Genomic DNA, 14,703 nt, shown 5'->3' with positions numbered 1-14,703 from the left:
AAAGATTCCTATACCCTGTTTTCCACTTGGCATCACAGGGTATATTTGTTACGCCTGAGCCGATGATCTTTGAGGCTCTGATTTGCAATGACAGATGTGCACTGCCGCATTACGAGCCACACGTCGTGGAACGTCTAGAGCTTACAACGGTGGGCACTTGCACTTGCTTTTGTTTTAGGATCTATCCATCTATCGATTTGAGAATTTTATTATGGAAGGTACTCTGTAGTTCCAAACGTGGATGTGTTCTCAAATGTTTTTGCTAAAGATTAAAATGGAAATTGAGACACGAGTTCAGATTGAGTTTTGAGTAGACCTCGTGCCTCTCGGCTTGGTTGGTAGCGGGCGGTAGGGAGGCAGGTGGGGAGGCTTGTGTACATAAATTATTGACTACCAACGAGTACTTCAGGCTTCAAGTACATATGTTCATATAAATACGAGTATAAGTAAGTATTTATTAACATGGGTATAAACCAGATGTATGTACATACGTACTGTACTCGCACTCGTATCATATATGCGCATATGTAAGTAAGTATCTAGATAATTGTATAATGGCAACACGTTTTTATTGTGCGTGGATCCACATTCATTTGCCGGCACATCATAAACACTCGTTGCGGATGTTGTTGCTGCTGCTTTTTTGGGGCTTACGTTGGTGCTGCTGTTGCTGTTGCTGTTGCCACTGCCGCTGCCTTGTCCTTGTCCCTGTCCCTGTCCCCGTCCATGCCCCAAAGAGAAGTTGACCTTCAATATGGAATACACTCGTGTGCGGGTACTATGTGTACTTACACAACTGTACCGCATTCAAACGCATTATCCTTCCGCGTGCATTGTCGTTGTTGTTTGCGCATTTGCAATTTGCGATTGATTGATTGATGGGTGGCGAAAATGTCGACATCCCCTCGACCCAAAAATCATTAGTAGAGCAAAATCCATTGCAAAATATCCATTGCGTGTGGCATGTGCATTTGCATGTGCGCGCACAGTGGATGCGGATATGCTTCACCTACGGAATGTGGTGCTGGTTGCATGGGCTGCCGCAGAGAGTATTATGTTTACGATATTCTGAAGCTTTCTTCTTGCTACCCAACACAACCGATAGGTGCTGCTGTATATAGACAATGAAGTGATACATAAAATGAACTTTAAGTAATATGTGACTCGTTTACTATTCTCATTTATTTCCCAGACCTGCTTAAAGTTCTCCGCTCTTTAAGATACCTTTGATTCACAGAAAATTCCATTCCAAAAATTACACCTTGAATGTGTGTGTTTTAATGCAAATTCCATATAAATGCCATGCTTCGGCAGCAGTGGATTACATTTCTATAAAACCACCAACTAAGCCGAGTTCGTCAGAAATATCATAAGTTATGGTGACAGAATTCAAGTGAAGACCTGAGTCCTGAGTACTGCTTGTCGTCTCTGCTCTAGGCGACAGAAAAAAAAAGGTTTAATTAACCTAACAATCGGTAATTCTATGAAATGCAATTCAGAGTGCAATTCGTTCCACTGTGCGTTAAGACAAATTTAAATACTTGTTTTTGCATTGACCATTACGTATCCGCCACTCCTCCCACCCCTTGTTTGGGTGGCTCGATTGTTAGATATTCCAACCCCTAGCCACACCTTGCCACTCCACACTGCACCACATTCCTCTCCTTCTCTGCATCCCCACGTCCCCCCGCGGCCACTGGGAGAATAAATAAACAAGGTTAATGGGGGAGGAGTACTTGCGAAGCAACGCCGAGTGTTTGGCCAGTCACTCGGTGGACACTGATAGTGATTCCCGAGCGAGCTGTAGATGTCACATGCATATCGCCTGCTCGCCCATCCTTCTGTTGTGCAAAAACGCACTCGGTGGGCAGTTGTCACACTCCTCTGTCATCTACTCTCAATATTTATTCATCTTTTTATTGGCTATCAAATGTTAAGAAAAAATACAAATAAAGCAGAACGAAAGAAAAAAATCAAGAAGAGAAAATAAAATACAAAACTGACAATGAATGGAAAAGGAATAGCGAGCATCACTCGGTTGTCTAGAGATGGGGCAGTAATGGGAGAGCATGAGATCCCGGGTAAAGGCTAAGGCGTTTTTAGTTTTCTTTTATCTTCAAAATTGTAGATTTGGGAGGTTTTCAGGCTCATTTTTGAAATACACTGGATTCAGTGTGAGCATATAGCAGTCTGGATGCAAAATTTGGTGGCTCTAGCTCTTAGTCTCTGAGAACTAGCCGAAAAACAAGACGGACAGACGGACAGACGGACGGACGGACAGACAGACATGGCTCTATCGACTCGTCTATTGATGCTGATCAAGAATATATATACTTTATGGGGTCGGAAACGTTACCTTCTGCGCATTACATACAACCGTTATTCCCCACAAATACAATATACCCTATTTACTCTTCGAGTACCGGGTATAAAAAGAACACATAATTATGTAACATGTAAACTGCGTTGCATATCAACCATAAATGTAAATGTGTACATATTATAATTACATGCATTACATTTTATATACATTATAATTATGATTGATTATGTGTTTCATCGTCATCTGTTGAATAGCATTCGAGTCGCTTTGAGTAGATCAAATTTACCTGCGAGTGGATGAGAGTGGGAATGGCAACCTGCAGGAGCTAGGGTGGGCTAGAGTGCGTTATGCGTTATGCCCCCGGTTCTCGTGTCGCTTCGGGGTCCACGATGATGATAACCCGACCCGAGCGCCCATCTCTAGCCGGTGGGTCGCGTACGTAAGCTCGTTGTGCGCTGCCCACTCAACGGGTCTCTTTCAATTGCCTGTGCTCTGAGCCTCTGCCTGCGCCACGCTACGCCACCGGACTCTGCTCTGCTATGTCGCTGTCTCTGCTTACACCTCCGTCACCGCCTCTGCCTCTGCCTCTGCCGCCTTCCTGTTTCTCCCATTGGCAGTGACAGAGTCTCCTCTGCTCGGGTTCGTTTATCCGCTGCTGCTGCTGCTGCTGCTGCTTCTGCCTCAGTCCTCAGTCGCGGTGCCTCCTCTGCCGTTTAATATGAATTTCATACATGCACACACAAAGCCAATTTCTGTTATTTCATTTTTGTTTTCTTCCTATTTTGTATTTTTTGTTGTTGCTGGTTTTTTTTTTTTTTGTATTTTGATTTTAGTTTAGCTGCATGGACTCTGCGCTGTACTTTAGTTTAGTCGACGACGGCAAGCGGAGCGCGCAGATTTCATACCTATTTAGTGATTCCCGCGGCAAGCAAAACATTTGTTACATTTCCATACCGTCTTATTTTGTTTATATGTTTTACAATTTTGCATACTATTTTTATTTGGAGGGGGGGATCTCTTGTGAGTTAATTTGCATTCGTTTTTGTTGTGTATCCGTTTTGTTTGTTTATAGATTTTGTCTTCTATTGCTTGATTTATTATACTATGCAAATATCGTAGTGGTTGCTTTTTTTTTTTGTTCAAGTGATAAATGACGAAAGTAAAAACGAGTGTGGCCAGAGAGCTCTACAAAGAAGAACTAACCATTGTATAAGAAAAAACCATCTTCAGAGACCTTGAAACATACATTAATTAGATTACGAACACTAATCATTATATCAAAGTTCAAGCGTTTTCCATTGATGGATGATATGTTTGACCACTCGCTTGGAGTTCCTACCGACTGAATGGATTTTCTGTACTCTTTGTTGTCCACTTTTAACTACTGGTTAAGTGAATATTTTATATTACCTGCTTGTTGAAAACTTTGTGCACTTTTGAAAACAAATAATTTGATCTGCAGGCGTTAATTTTGTTCCAGTTGTGTTGTTTCAAAGTAATTTATTAAACTTAAAAAAAAAAAAAAAAAAAAAAAAAAATAAAAAAAAAAAAAAACAAATTAAACAAGACAAAAAGTCATTCAGACAGTAGAATCCACAGCGAAAGGTCCCACGGAGATACACATGTACATGTAAAGGTTCTGCAATGTCGGTCGAGGAAAAGAGCTCGTCGTTGAAGAAAAGGTTAGAATGAAAGGTTTAAAATCAGTTGCAAACAACCATCGTTGTTGCTGTTTTAGGGAGAAGAGCTGCCATTATGTGCTCATCTTCCTAAACACCTAGAAAAACAAATCCGTCGATCAGCTGATACATTTTTCTTCGACTCTCTCATTCACACTCACTTTCTACCCATCGATACTCCCTTCCCTCACAGCTGATCTCTTGCTATGGTGGGAGAGAGCATCAAGTGATCATGCACATACACACTTGAGAGAGTGAAAAGTGTACAGTCATTCGGTGGTCATGGTCGTTGCAAGACTGAGTGAGAGTGGAGCGAAAGCTAAGCTCTGGAAGCGTCTCTCCTTCCCTCTTAGCTTTTGCAGGAAATATTCAGCTGATCGCACATCTTTCTCTGTCGCTTTAAGCCTTGAAAATATGAGATCCCGACCCCAAACTGTTGGCTGCATTCGAGCAGCGAAGGACAGAATGGAGGACAATGGGCCAATTGAGGATTTGATGTCGCTGCAGCGTCGCTAGTGCTGCTGCTGCTGCTGCTGCTGCTGCTGCTGACGCAGGCGTCGTCGCAGTTTCAATGGCAGCGGCAGCGAAATCGATATCAAAATCATTCACACCAAGTAACTGATTGTTGGAAGAGATGGGGCGAAGGGGTGGTGGAGCGTGGGTGTATGCCTGCCCTGCATACTTATGTACACATATGCATGTATGTGTCTGTGTGCTGTTGACAGGTTCCGCCGCCTCCCCTGGCCCCACACCCCCCACCTTTGGGCCCTTTTGTTGCTTATCAAATGTGTCAACAATTTTTTATTTATGACTTGTTAATTGCAAAGAGTCGCAAGAGAGTCCCGCAATCGTTGGAAAAACGCAAATCAGACAATAACCGATGACAAAAGCAACAACAATGAGCGCAAGAGGCCCAACAATGAATGGGTTCAGTGTGCAACACACAGAGAGATACAACAATCGGACAATAAAGCGCGAAATTCCGCACACACACCAGCACACTGGCTCCACCGAATGGGGAGCAATAGATAGAAAAAGACAGAGAGAGAGAGAGAGAGAGAGAGAGAGAGAGTGTAACAGAAAAGAGGGGATGGGGGTGTGTATGTGTGTGTGTGTGTGCCGTTGCCAATACATGTGAGCGAGTGGTATGGCCTCTATAGATACAGATACAGCTCATTCGCACCGCTTGCCGCCGCTGCCTCTCATCGATAAGACAACAACAATAGGTGTGTGGCGAGAGAAGATATAGAGAGTGCGGTGTGAGAGTGGAGACAGTGAGAATAAAGAGGAACAGGGGAGAGCGAGAGCTTATGACGGCAGAAAATGAGAATGGCGAATGCTAGCATGTGTGGGCGGAATCAAATCGAACCGAACCGAACCGAATTGAATTGTACATGTAAGAGTCACCACTTGTGACAATGCTTCGGTGGATCATATGCATATGCACAGCTGTGAACATAAGAATAGTTACATGTAAACGCTAAGTGCGCATATATCTATAGAAAATCACATACATAAATGTATCCATACATAATATGAATCCATTTGAAATTAAGTCTCAATTTCGTGGCTGAATTCGTTTGGCATTCGTAGATTAAATTTGCCCACCAGGGGCGACCCATATCAAATTTGTAGATCCTACAATTTGTTGACGACAGCTGAAATTCAACTTTAAGCTGAATATCTGGATAGAAATATGTGCGCCGAATTCCTCATTCATTTGGTATTTTGAGAAAGAGATTTGTTTATTTTTTGTTACGGTGCCTGGCTCTCTGTCTGGCAGCAAGCTTCATATGATCAATATGTTATAGCGAATATCGAATTCCATCAAGCAATATTTGATATTCATGATAAGTAAAGCTATCTAGTGCATATTGTACTCCTAAGATTTCATGCAGATTGCAATGATGCTAATTTGAATATATGAAATATGAAATATGAAATATGAAAGTATCCTCCCACATAAAAGAAACATAACAAAAATTAACGTTTCTATTTTTTTTTGAGAAATATTTTTTGCATCGCGCGTGGTTTTATGTTAGGTACGTCGTAGCTGGTTTTCTTAATCGGATTTTCTCAGTGCTGCTATCTGTCTGTGTCCTATATGAGTGCCCTTTGGTGTGCGCGTGTCAATTGAGTGGCCGCCCGTGCGCGTGTAGTGGAGCTTATGCATAGATTATTATTTAAGCGTGCACATACGCACTAACACACACACACCCGCACTCCCAGACTTGCTGGAGAGGCAAAAAGCTCGCGCCCTGATCCAATGAATCTACCGTTATTACCGTTTACCTGCTGCTGTCGCTGTAGCTGCTTGCATTTGCTGCTGCTGCTGCTGCTACTCCAATTCCTGCAGTGAGCTTCGCTGCCTGCTGCTTCGGCTGGCACCGCTCTCTGCCACTCTCTCACCCACTGCTTCTCACATTTCGTAGCACTGATTCTCCCTGCCCGCTGCCTTCTGTTATTCTGCTGCTCTTCTCTGCTCCTGCGACCTCTCCCCTCTCTCTCTCTCTCTCTCTCTCTCTCTCTCTCTTTGGCAGCAATTGGCTCTGCACTTCTCCCACTACATCTCTGTAGCCAGTTCTTGCTCCCGCCTGTGCTGTTATCTTCAGCGTGCTGCTGGTGCTCTACCAGATCCACTCTGCCTGCATTTTGCTGCTGCTGTTCGGCCGCTGCTTAAATGCTCCTGCTGCTGCTGCGGTCAGTTTCGCTGCCCTGAAAGCTAGGCTATGGAAATGTATGCAGTGGGAACAGAGATGGCGATATTCTATTATTTTGCAACTTGAAATATGATCCAAATATTGAAGAAATAAGAGGACAGGTAGCAGCAGCAGCAGCAGCAGCAGCAGCAATAATAACAGAAACAGAGCAAGCCAGAGGTAGAGGTAGAGGTAGAGGTAGAGAGACGCAGAGATAATTCTATTCATTAACTTTTAACCTTGACCGTCATCGGCAGTCTGTCTGTCGGTCTCTCCTTCATCGGCTTTTGAGTTGAGTTTTGAGTGTGGGAAAGGCTTTTAGAAGCGAAATTGAATTGAATTACCTATCCTTTCTAGCAAACACTCGCACACATGCATACCCGGCGTATGCCTGTCAACTATTTATAGAACTTTGAACTTTCATTTCACAATCTGTGATGTGCCCTCAGGTAGGAGCGAGTTTCTGTGTTCTCTAACACAGAGAGAAACTTGAGAGGGCAAAGGTTGCACAAAGGTTGCGGAGGGGACCGGAGACGGAGACAGAGACGGGGATGGAATAGTTAAACTAATTTTCCATTTTCCGGTGCATAACCGCAGGCAAATGTTGCTATGCTCTCAATCTGCCTATGTTCCGCTTCCTCTCTCTCTCTCTCTCATTCCTTTTCCCCTGTGTTCCCTCAACTTTCGTTCTGCCAACCAGTCTGTCGGCATCCTTGTGTCACATGAAATTGAATTATTTTGCTGATTCTGCTTCGGCTTCTGCTGCTGTTGCGGCTCTTGCCACCATTTTTGCCCCATGGCTAAATCTAATTTGTTTGGCTTTTTGCGCAGTTAACTGACGGCCAGGCCCCACTGTACACATGTAGGTAGGTAGGTAGGTATGTAGGTGTAGGTGGACAGCGAGTGGGAGTGGGAGTGGCAGAGAGAGTGCATTGCAAGTCCATGAGTCCTGGTCATGGTCATGGTCATTAGCTTTGACACGAGCCGGAATAGGAAAAGCGTGTAATACCTGGTACTATGTTTGTACCTACCGCTCCACCCCCTCACCTCACCTCCTCTCCTCTCCTCTCCTATTCCTATCCAGTGTGATGTGGAGCATACAGAATATGGGGTGGTTTTTGGGGTCGGGTTCGGCTTCGGGTTCGCCTGTGCCTTGGGCCAACGCTTCCATCGCTTCTTCCTCTCCATCTGTCATGGTCATGGCCATGGCTGACCGATAACGAAACAGAAACAGAAACACATGAACTGCACATGCACCTGCACATGCTCTCCGAAAATCCAGAGAATTTTGCACTTGAGCCATGACATCCGTTACTTGTATTTGCACAAACAAAACTGAGACGACAATGTTTCCTTTTCGAATGTTCCTTGTTACTTGTACAACATTCATTTAAATCAAAGTGAAGAAAGTGATGCTTTACAACAATTCTGTAGTATTTGTTTAAATGAAAAATCGAATGGATTTGTTTCAGCTATGAACAAATAGACAAATCCTCTTCAAATATTATTTACTAACTTTATTTATACTTTACCAAACTAACTAAATGTTAAATAATTTTAGATATACATATTAATTACCCTTAGCACCTTTAATAAATATTTATGAGTACTAATTCTGATTGTGATTGTAATTCTGATTTGAAAATAGAGTCCATTAGAATAAGAGCCAAGCGGTGGCAAATTGTTGCACATTTGCATTATCCATCCATGCATAAAACACTAGAAAGAAGCATGCGAGTTCCACTCCTAAATCTCGCTTTCCCTCTCTATATCTTGCCCCATCTGCGTGCTTCTTGCAAAACTTAAACTTTTAATCGAGGGTGGGATGTGTGAAAGTTGACTTATCGCACGAAAGCAGAAGTGCAAGTGCAAGCAGAAGTTTGTGGCGGTGCCTGTCGCGAAACTAAAAGTTTATTTTATTTTTAGTTTTTCTCTTTTATACCCGGTACTCGAAGAGTAAATAGGGTATATTGTATTTCTGGGGAATAACGGTTGTATGTAACGCACAGAAGGAAACGTTTCCGACCCCATAAAGTATATATATTCTTGATCAGCATCAATAGCCGAGTCGATAGAGCCATGTCTGTCCGTCCGTCCGTCTGTCCGTCTTGTTTGTCGGCTAGTTCTCAGAGACTATAAGAGCTAGAGCCACCAAATTTTGCATCCAGACTTCTGTATGCTCACACTATTAAAAGTGTATTTCAAAAATAAGCCACGCCCCCCTCCGCCCCCGCAAAAGGGCGAAAACCTCCCAAACCTACAGTTTTGAAGATAAAAGAAAACTAAAAACGCCATTCCGTAGGGAATGACCATATCTATCGGATCACCATTGGGATCCGATTAGATCATTATTATAGCCACAATGAAGAATTTAATTTCCAGTGGCTTAACCCACCCCGTTTCGCAGCTTCGCGCAGACACGTCTCTGCCTCTGCCTCTGCCGCGTCTCTGCCCTGACTCTGCAGTGTGTGGCTCTAGGGGGGAGGGTGGTGAGCTAAAGGAGCGTGTTGGCGTGAGAAGTGTTGTAGATGTAGATGACATATGAAGAAAAAATGTAAAATTTGACAAATAACCGCTAAGCTGCAGAAGTAGTACTGAGTGCCGGGTATAAATGTTGTGACGCGTAAGAAGCGCCTCACACGTCTCTTCTCGTTTTTTTTTTTGCGATCGAGACACCTGTTTTTGTTTGTTCCTGTTCTGGGCGGCAAACACAACTGGCTCTGCAGCTGGGGATAAACATTTGAAGCGTTGCACTTGCCCCACCGTTCGATCAGTTGCACCAGTCAGTGCCTGTCGAGGTGTCCAATAACCAATATATAAAGAACCAATAAATAAATACAAAATATGAAGCATATTACGATTTTACTTGAAGTGCAAATTGCGATTGCAATCAGTTACAGTAAGAAGTTCATGGAGAAGAGTTCAAAAAAAAAACAAAAGTGAATTTTTGTTAAATTCATAAATTAATAAGGGGGCGTGGCATGACGGTGCTAGCCTCAAAGTGTGTAAATGAAAACGGAATTTGAAAAATTTGGCAATCGGCTTGAATTGAATTGAAGAAGAGAGCGTGACCAGCATGCATGATCGATCGGAGGGTATTGCGCATGCGTCCATCGTATGACGACAGCACGCCATCATCATTATCACTCACCCTCGCCATCTCCATACCGAAGGCACTTGGTGATGGCACGTGCCACAGCAGAGCTGTCCCTGCCTCTGCCCTGCCCTGCCCTGCCCAGTGACAGTGTCTCAGACATTGACGGGGGAACTCTATTTGGTTGACTGCCAAATTGGAACTTCTGCCGCGGATCGTTGATCGTTGATCGCTGATTCAATTGATAAATATTTGGCATGAAATGCCAGGTGCCTTGTGCGTTTCTTTGCTCAAAATTAGAGAATTAAACATCAAAATCACAGACGAAACTACGCGAGACTTTTTGCCTTCTGTTAGTGATCTTTGAGTCTCCGTTTTAACACAAGAAAAGTTCTGCCAAGGCAAAGATTTATGCAGGAAAAATCTGTAAAGATTATCCGAAATTGATTTCGTAGATGTAGATGATGTAGATGGTTAGGCAGTTACATAGATATTAAATGTATTGGTATAAATGTATTTATTTTTAGTGGCTGGAAATGTGCTGAATGCTGTGCTGCACATATTTGGCCAGAGCGGCAGCTATAGACTGGCCGATTCCAAGCGGAGGTGATTGAGAATCACAGACACAGACACACAAACACTCTCTATCAATCTGTCTCTGTTTAATCATTAAACTTATTCTCGATATTCTCTCTGTCTCTTTTTGGATTGTTTCAGTGCCAATCAGCCGCCGAATCTTACAGTATTATCAGGAACAGGCACGTTCACGGCCATCTCCTCCAGCCCCACGACCATTGCACGCCACTCAAAGTCCGGCAGCGCCCTAAGTCAGGCCCTGTATGTTAGCCATGCCGCCTCAGGCTCTGGTGGTGGCAACGGTGGTGCAGTTGCCAGCGGCGGCAGCGAAAACAGTGACCTGATGATCCGGCTGCGTGAGTCCATCAAGCAGAAGGAGGAATTTCTCAAGTCGCCGGTGCCCAACACCATTAGCTCTAGCTCCTCCTCCTCCACCACCACACCTGGGACCAATGGGAATCAGGCGCAATCGTCGCCGGCTCAACAGCAGCAGCAGCAGCAGCAGCAAACGCCACAACAGCAGCAGCAGCAGCACCATCAGCATTTCTTTCCCTCGCACACTCCGCCAGGAGTGACAGCAGGTGCTCCAATTGTCCCACCGCCTCGCGGTCGCCATCAGGTGCTCATGAAGCAGCAGCAACAGCAACAGCAGGGCAGCTTCGACATGTACTATGCAGGCGGCAAACTAGTGCAACGTTCCTCGACGGTGCCCATACAAGCATCGTCCAGCTCATCCACACATTATCATCACATTACCCAGCTACAGAATCATCCACAGTATCAGCAGCAACAGCAGCACCACCCACAACAGCAACAGCAGCAGCAGCAGCAGCAGCAGCAGCAGCAGAGACAGGTGCAGATGATCAATAATAATGCCAAGTATTCAAAGGATTTGGATTACTTTGAGACACTCCAAGAGACCGGAGTGACCAATAAAGTGTGAGTAAAAAAGTAAAGAAAGAATAAAAGAGGAAACATTTGATGAGAGAATATCATCAATAGTCTTGCAGCAGCGCCCATCGGTTGAGTCCACAGAGCAAGCTTCTCGTTTGGTGTGAAAATATCCACTCTTTCAGTGTGGATTTATATTCCTTAAATTTGATGTACATTTTTCATAGAAAACACTAATTAAATGTTTTCTCTCTGCCACAGCTTTGAACGCAAACTAGTGTCCCATATGTCCATGGGTTTTGATCCTTTTAAGCCGCTGTCGATCAATACCAGCGCCTTGGAGGCGGCATCGGCATCCACAAGTGCAGCAGCAGCAGCCGCGGCCGCTTCGACTGTGAAAAAGCAGAGTGTCCTATACGAGTCATTGCAGCAGCATCCGCTGGCCAAGTACCAGCATCAGCAGCAACAAAGCACCAATACTGTGGATGGACAGACGAGCAGTCGCATGGAGCTGCATAAGGCAACGCTGGCTAATGCCACCATTGATGCCGCCACACCGTTGGTGGTTAACAGTGAGTTCTGCCCCAAATCTTGGGAATTGCTAATTGAGTTTGGTATTTCTCTCTACCTTTCCCCGTGGCAGAGTTTAGCGCAATGTCGGAGCAACAGCAAGCAGGAGCCGCCTTGGCAGATATTTCCGAGAGCAGCAGCGGTAAGTCTTTAGCTGCACTGGGAATACCACAAAATATACCAGAAACTAATCCTGTCTCTCTGTGTCTCTGAAGCAGCAGCTGCTACTGCTGTTGGCAGCTCAAGTGCTGGTGTGATAAGGCGCTATAAGCCGTTGTCCTCGAGCTCCTTCGACGAGGGCAAGCCAATGCGTCGGATCTCCTATTTGAGGGCCACCAATAACGAGACCGAATTCAATCCTGATGCAGCAGCCACAGGAGATGCAGCAACAGCATCAGCAGGAGCAGGAACAGGAACAGGAACAGGAGCAGTAGCAAATGTAGCCCCAGTTTCCACACCAATTCCAGTTGCAATACCCCTTGTGGAGCCACAAAAGACCAAATCATTGGTTGAGGAACATCCCGATCCCACCTACGATGTCATTGGCGGCAACACTGGCGGCGGTCACGAGTTCATTGAGACACCAAATGGCCTAGAGGATGTGCGTCTATCGGCTCATGGCAGCAGTCGCAGGGCCTCCATGAGCAGCGATATGCGTAGCAGGTGAGTGTGTCCCTCCCCCATGTGTGTGTCCCTCTGTTCTTCAATTTTATTTTCCATTTAAGCATCCACATTGATGCCGAGCTGAATGGCAAGTATGTGCCCAATGAACTGGAGGCATTTGAAACGGATATTGAAATTAAATCCTCCTGCATCAATGGCAAGGTAAGTGGCTAGCACAGATGCCAGCTTATGCCCATTGCCATAAATCTTTGTTTCACTTTCTTCCCTTCAGCGCATGTCCGAGTATCGTTCGTGGCGTCAGGTGAAGCTGGAGATCAAGGGCGATCTGCTGCGCATCTACTCGGGTCGTCATGCCAAGTCGGAGCACAATGTAAGTGCCAAGAATCCACAAATAAAATCAGTTTTAATATATATATGTTCTTGCCCCTGCAGGTGATAGAACTTGATATTAGAAACTTTAAGTTCTTCGACGAGTCGCTGGATAAGAAAAAGTACTTGATACGCATGCAATCGAAGCCATCGCCGAGCGGTGCCCATTTGGCGAGCCTTGGGAATGAGCTCAATCTGGATGATGTGCATGACAAGTTGACCTCATCGGGCAGCAGCAGCGCCAATGAACCAATGGCAGCATCCTGCAGCAGCAGCAGCGGCACTGCCACTAGCACCGGCGGTGGTCCCTACACGGAGATACTCTTCAAGACAAAGAACAGCAACGAGATGAAGCGACTGTTTGGGTTGCTACAGTGGAAGGATAGCCTCAACTATGACGATAATGTAAGCTCAAAGCTGCTAGTTTCATGTGTGTTTCCTCTTAACTCTCACCCATATCTCCAGGATCAACCGCAGCAGGGCAAACAATTGGCAGAGCCACAAAAGACGGTGGCCACAGCCAGCCACTATCTGGATGATGTGACTGGTGGCGCTGGCGTGGATAACTCGCCGTTGAGCTCACATTCGGGTGGCGGTGGCATGGCGGAGGGGCATCATCATGTGGCTGCGTTGCCTGCTGCGGCGGCAATTGTGGCCGCCACCAGTGACTCCATATCGCCGGTGATGAAGGCCCGCAAATCGTCCTCCCACAAGCATTTGCCCGATAAGGATTTGGGTTCTCCAAAGTCAAAGAACTGGAAGGATTTACTCTTCCGTCGAGGCGGTGGCAGTGGCGGTGTCTCCCATCATCACACAGATCTGGCATCGCCGTCGTCGTGTGCCGTCAAGACGTGCGGCTCTATTGGGGTGCCGCTGCGCAGTTGTCCGATGTCCAAGCTGAATCCATATGTCCCCCATCTCGTGGAGGTGTGCACCAACATTGTGGAGACCAAGGGGCTGAGTGTGGTGGGTATCTATCGGATACCCGGCAATAAGGCGGCCATTTCAGAACTCTCGGAGCTGGTGAACACCAAGGACTTTCAGTTCGAGAGCTGTGCCATCGATGTGCGTTGGGAGGACGTTAATGTGGTGAGCAGTCTGCTTAAGCTCTTCATACGCAGCCTGCCCGACGCCCTCATGCCGGCCAGCTACTACATCAACTTCATTGAGGCCGACAAGAAGCTCGGCCTGGAGCGGATCGTACTGCTGCGGGAGATTGTCGAATCGCTGCCACGCCATCCATACGAGACGATGAAGCATCTGATTCGCCATCTGTGTCGCGTCAGTGACAATTGTGAGGTAAACCGCATGGAGCCAAAGAATCTGGCCATCATATTTGGTCCCTCGATCATACGCACGCCCAACGACACACTCGAGACGGCCGTTAAGGATATGAAGCATCAGTGCCGCATCGTTGAGCTGCTCGTTACACAGGTGAGGGAAATACATATATGCGATGTCGAGACAATTTAGATTCAGGCAGCTCCTAATTTCAATTGGCAACTAAATGCCGAAAGGATGTTGTTGTTCGAACGAGTTATAAGATTTCTACTGAATCGGGCATGCCAGAGATTCTTTCTGTTGTTCATTGTCTTGGCTAAGAACATAAACTTCATCGCATGAAAATGTAATTCATACGAAGGTTGTTCTGCCTATAAATGCAGCATTTGACAGCATTGGCAGCTCTGGTGGAATGGCTTTCAGATTATTTGATGGTACCCGGTACTCAAAGAGTAAATAGGAAATATTGTATTTGTGGGGAGAAATGTAACACGCAGAAGGAAGCGTTTCCGACCCCACAAAGTTTATATTTTCTTGATCAACATCAATATCTCTCTGTCCGTCTTGTTTGTATCCAAAAATGTAACCAAAGATCAG

The 14,703-nt window shown here is 45.4% G+C and overlaps 1 protein-coding gene across 7 annotated transcripts in view; it reads left to right on the top strand.

The window, feature by feature from the left end:
• LOC117588771 (GTPase-activating protein pac-1) overlaps nucleotides 1-14,703 on the top strand; it is a 49,935-nt gene that overhangs the window by 31,001 nt on the left and 4,231 nt on the right. For 4 of the 7 annotated variants that reach the window (XM_034280254.1, XM_034280253.1, XM_034280255.1 and 1 more), the window contains 8 exons: nucleotides 10,513-11,310; nucleotides 11,524-11,834; nucleotides 11,906-11,974; nucleotides 12,048-12,495; nucleotides 12,558-12,657; nucleotides 12,728-12,826; nucleotides 12,889-13,230; nucleotides 13,291-14,259. In XM_034280254.1, coding sequence (XP_034136145.1) covers nucleotides 10,513-11,310; nucleotides 11,524-11,834; nucleotides 11,906-11,974; nucleotides 12,048-12,495; nucleotides 12,558-12,657; nucleotides 12,728-12,826; nucleotides 12,889-13,230; nucleotides 13,291-14,259 — 3,136 coding nt within the window. Of the gene's footprint in view, nucleotides 1-6,833; nucleotides 6,855-10,512; nucleotides 11,311-11,523; nucleotides 11,835-11,905; nucleotides 11,975-12,047; nucleotides 12,496-12,557; nucleotides 12,658-12,727; nucleotides 12,827-12,888; nucleotides 13,231-13,290; nucleotides 14,260-14,703 lie in introns of those variants that run through there. The other 3 variants (XM_034280259.1, XM_034280260.1, XM_034280256.1) reach the window with 3 other exon arrangements.

Source organism: Drosophila guanche, unplaced genomic scaffold (genome assembly GCF_900245975.1).
Source record: "Drosophila guanche unplaced genomic scaffold, DGUA_6, whole genome shotgun sequence".
In the NCBI taxonomy this organism is placed as follows: domain Eukaryota; kingdom Metazoa; phylum Arthropoda; class Insecta; order Diptera; family Drosophilidae; genus Drosophila; species Drosophila guanche.
The sequence above is the reverse complement of the archived record's forward strand: the minus strand, read 5'-3'. Positions and strand labels throughout refer to the sequence as shown.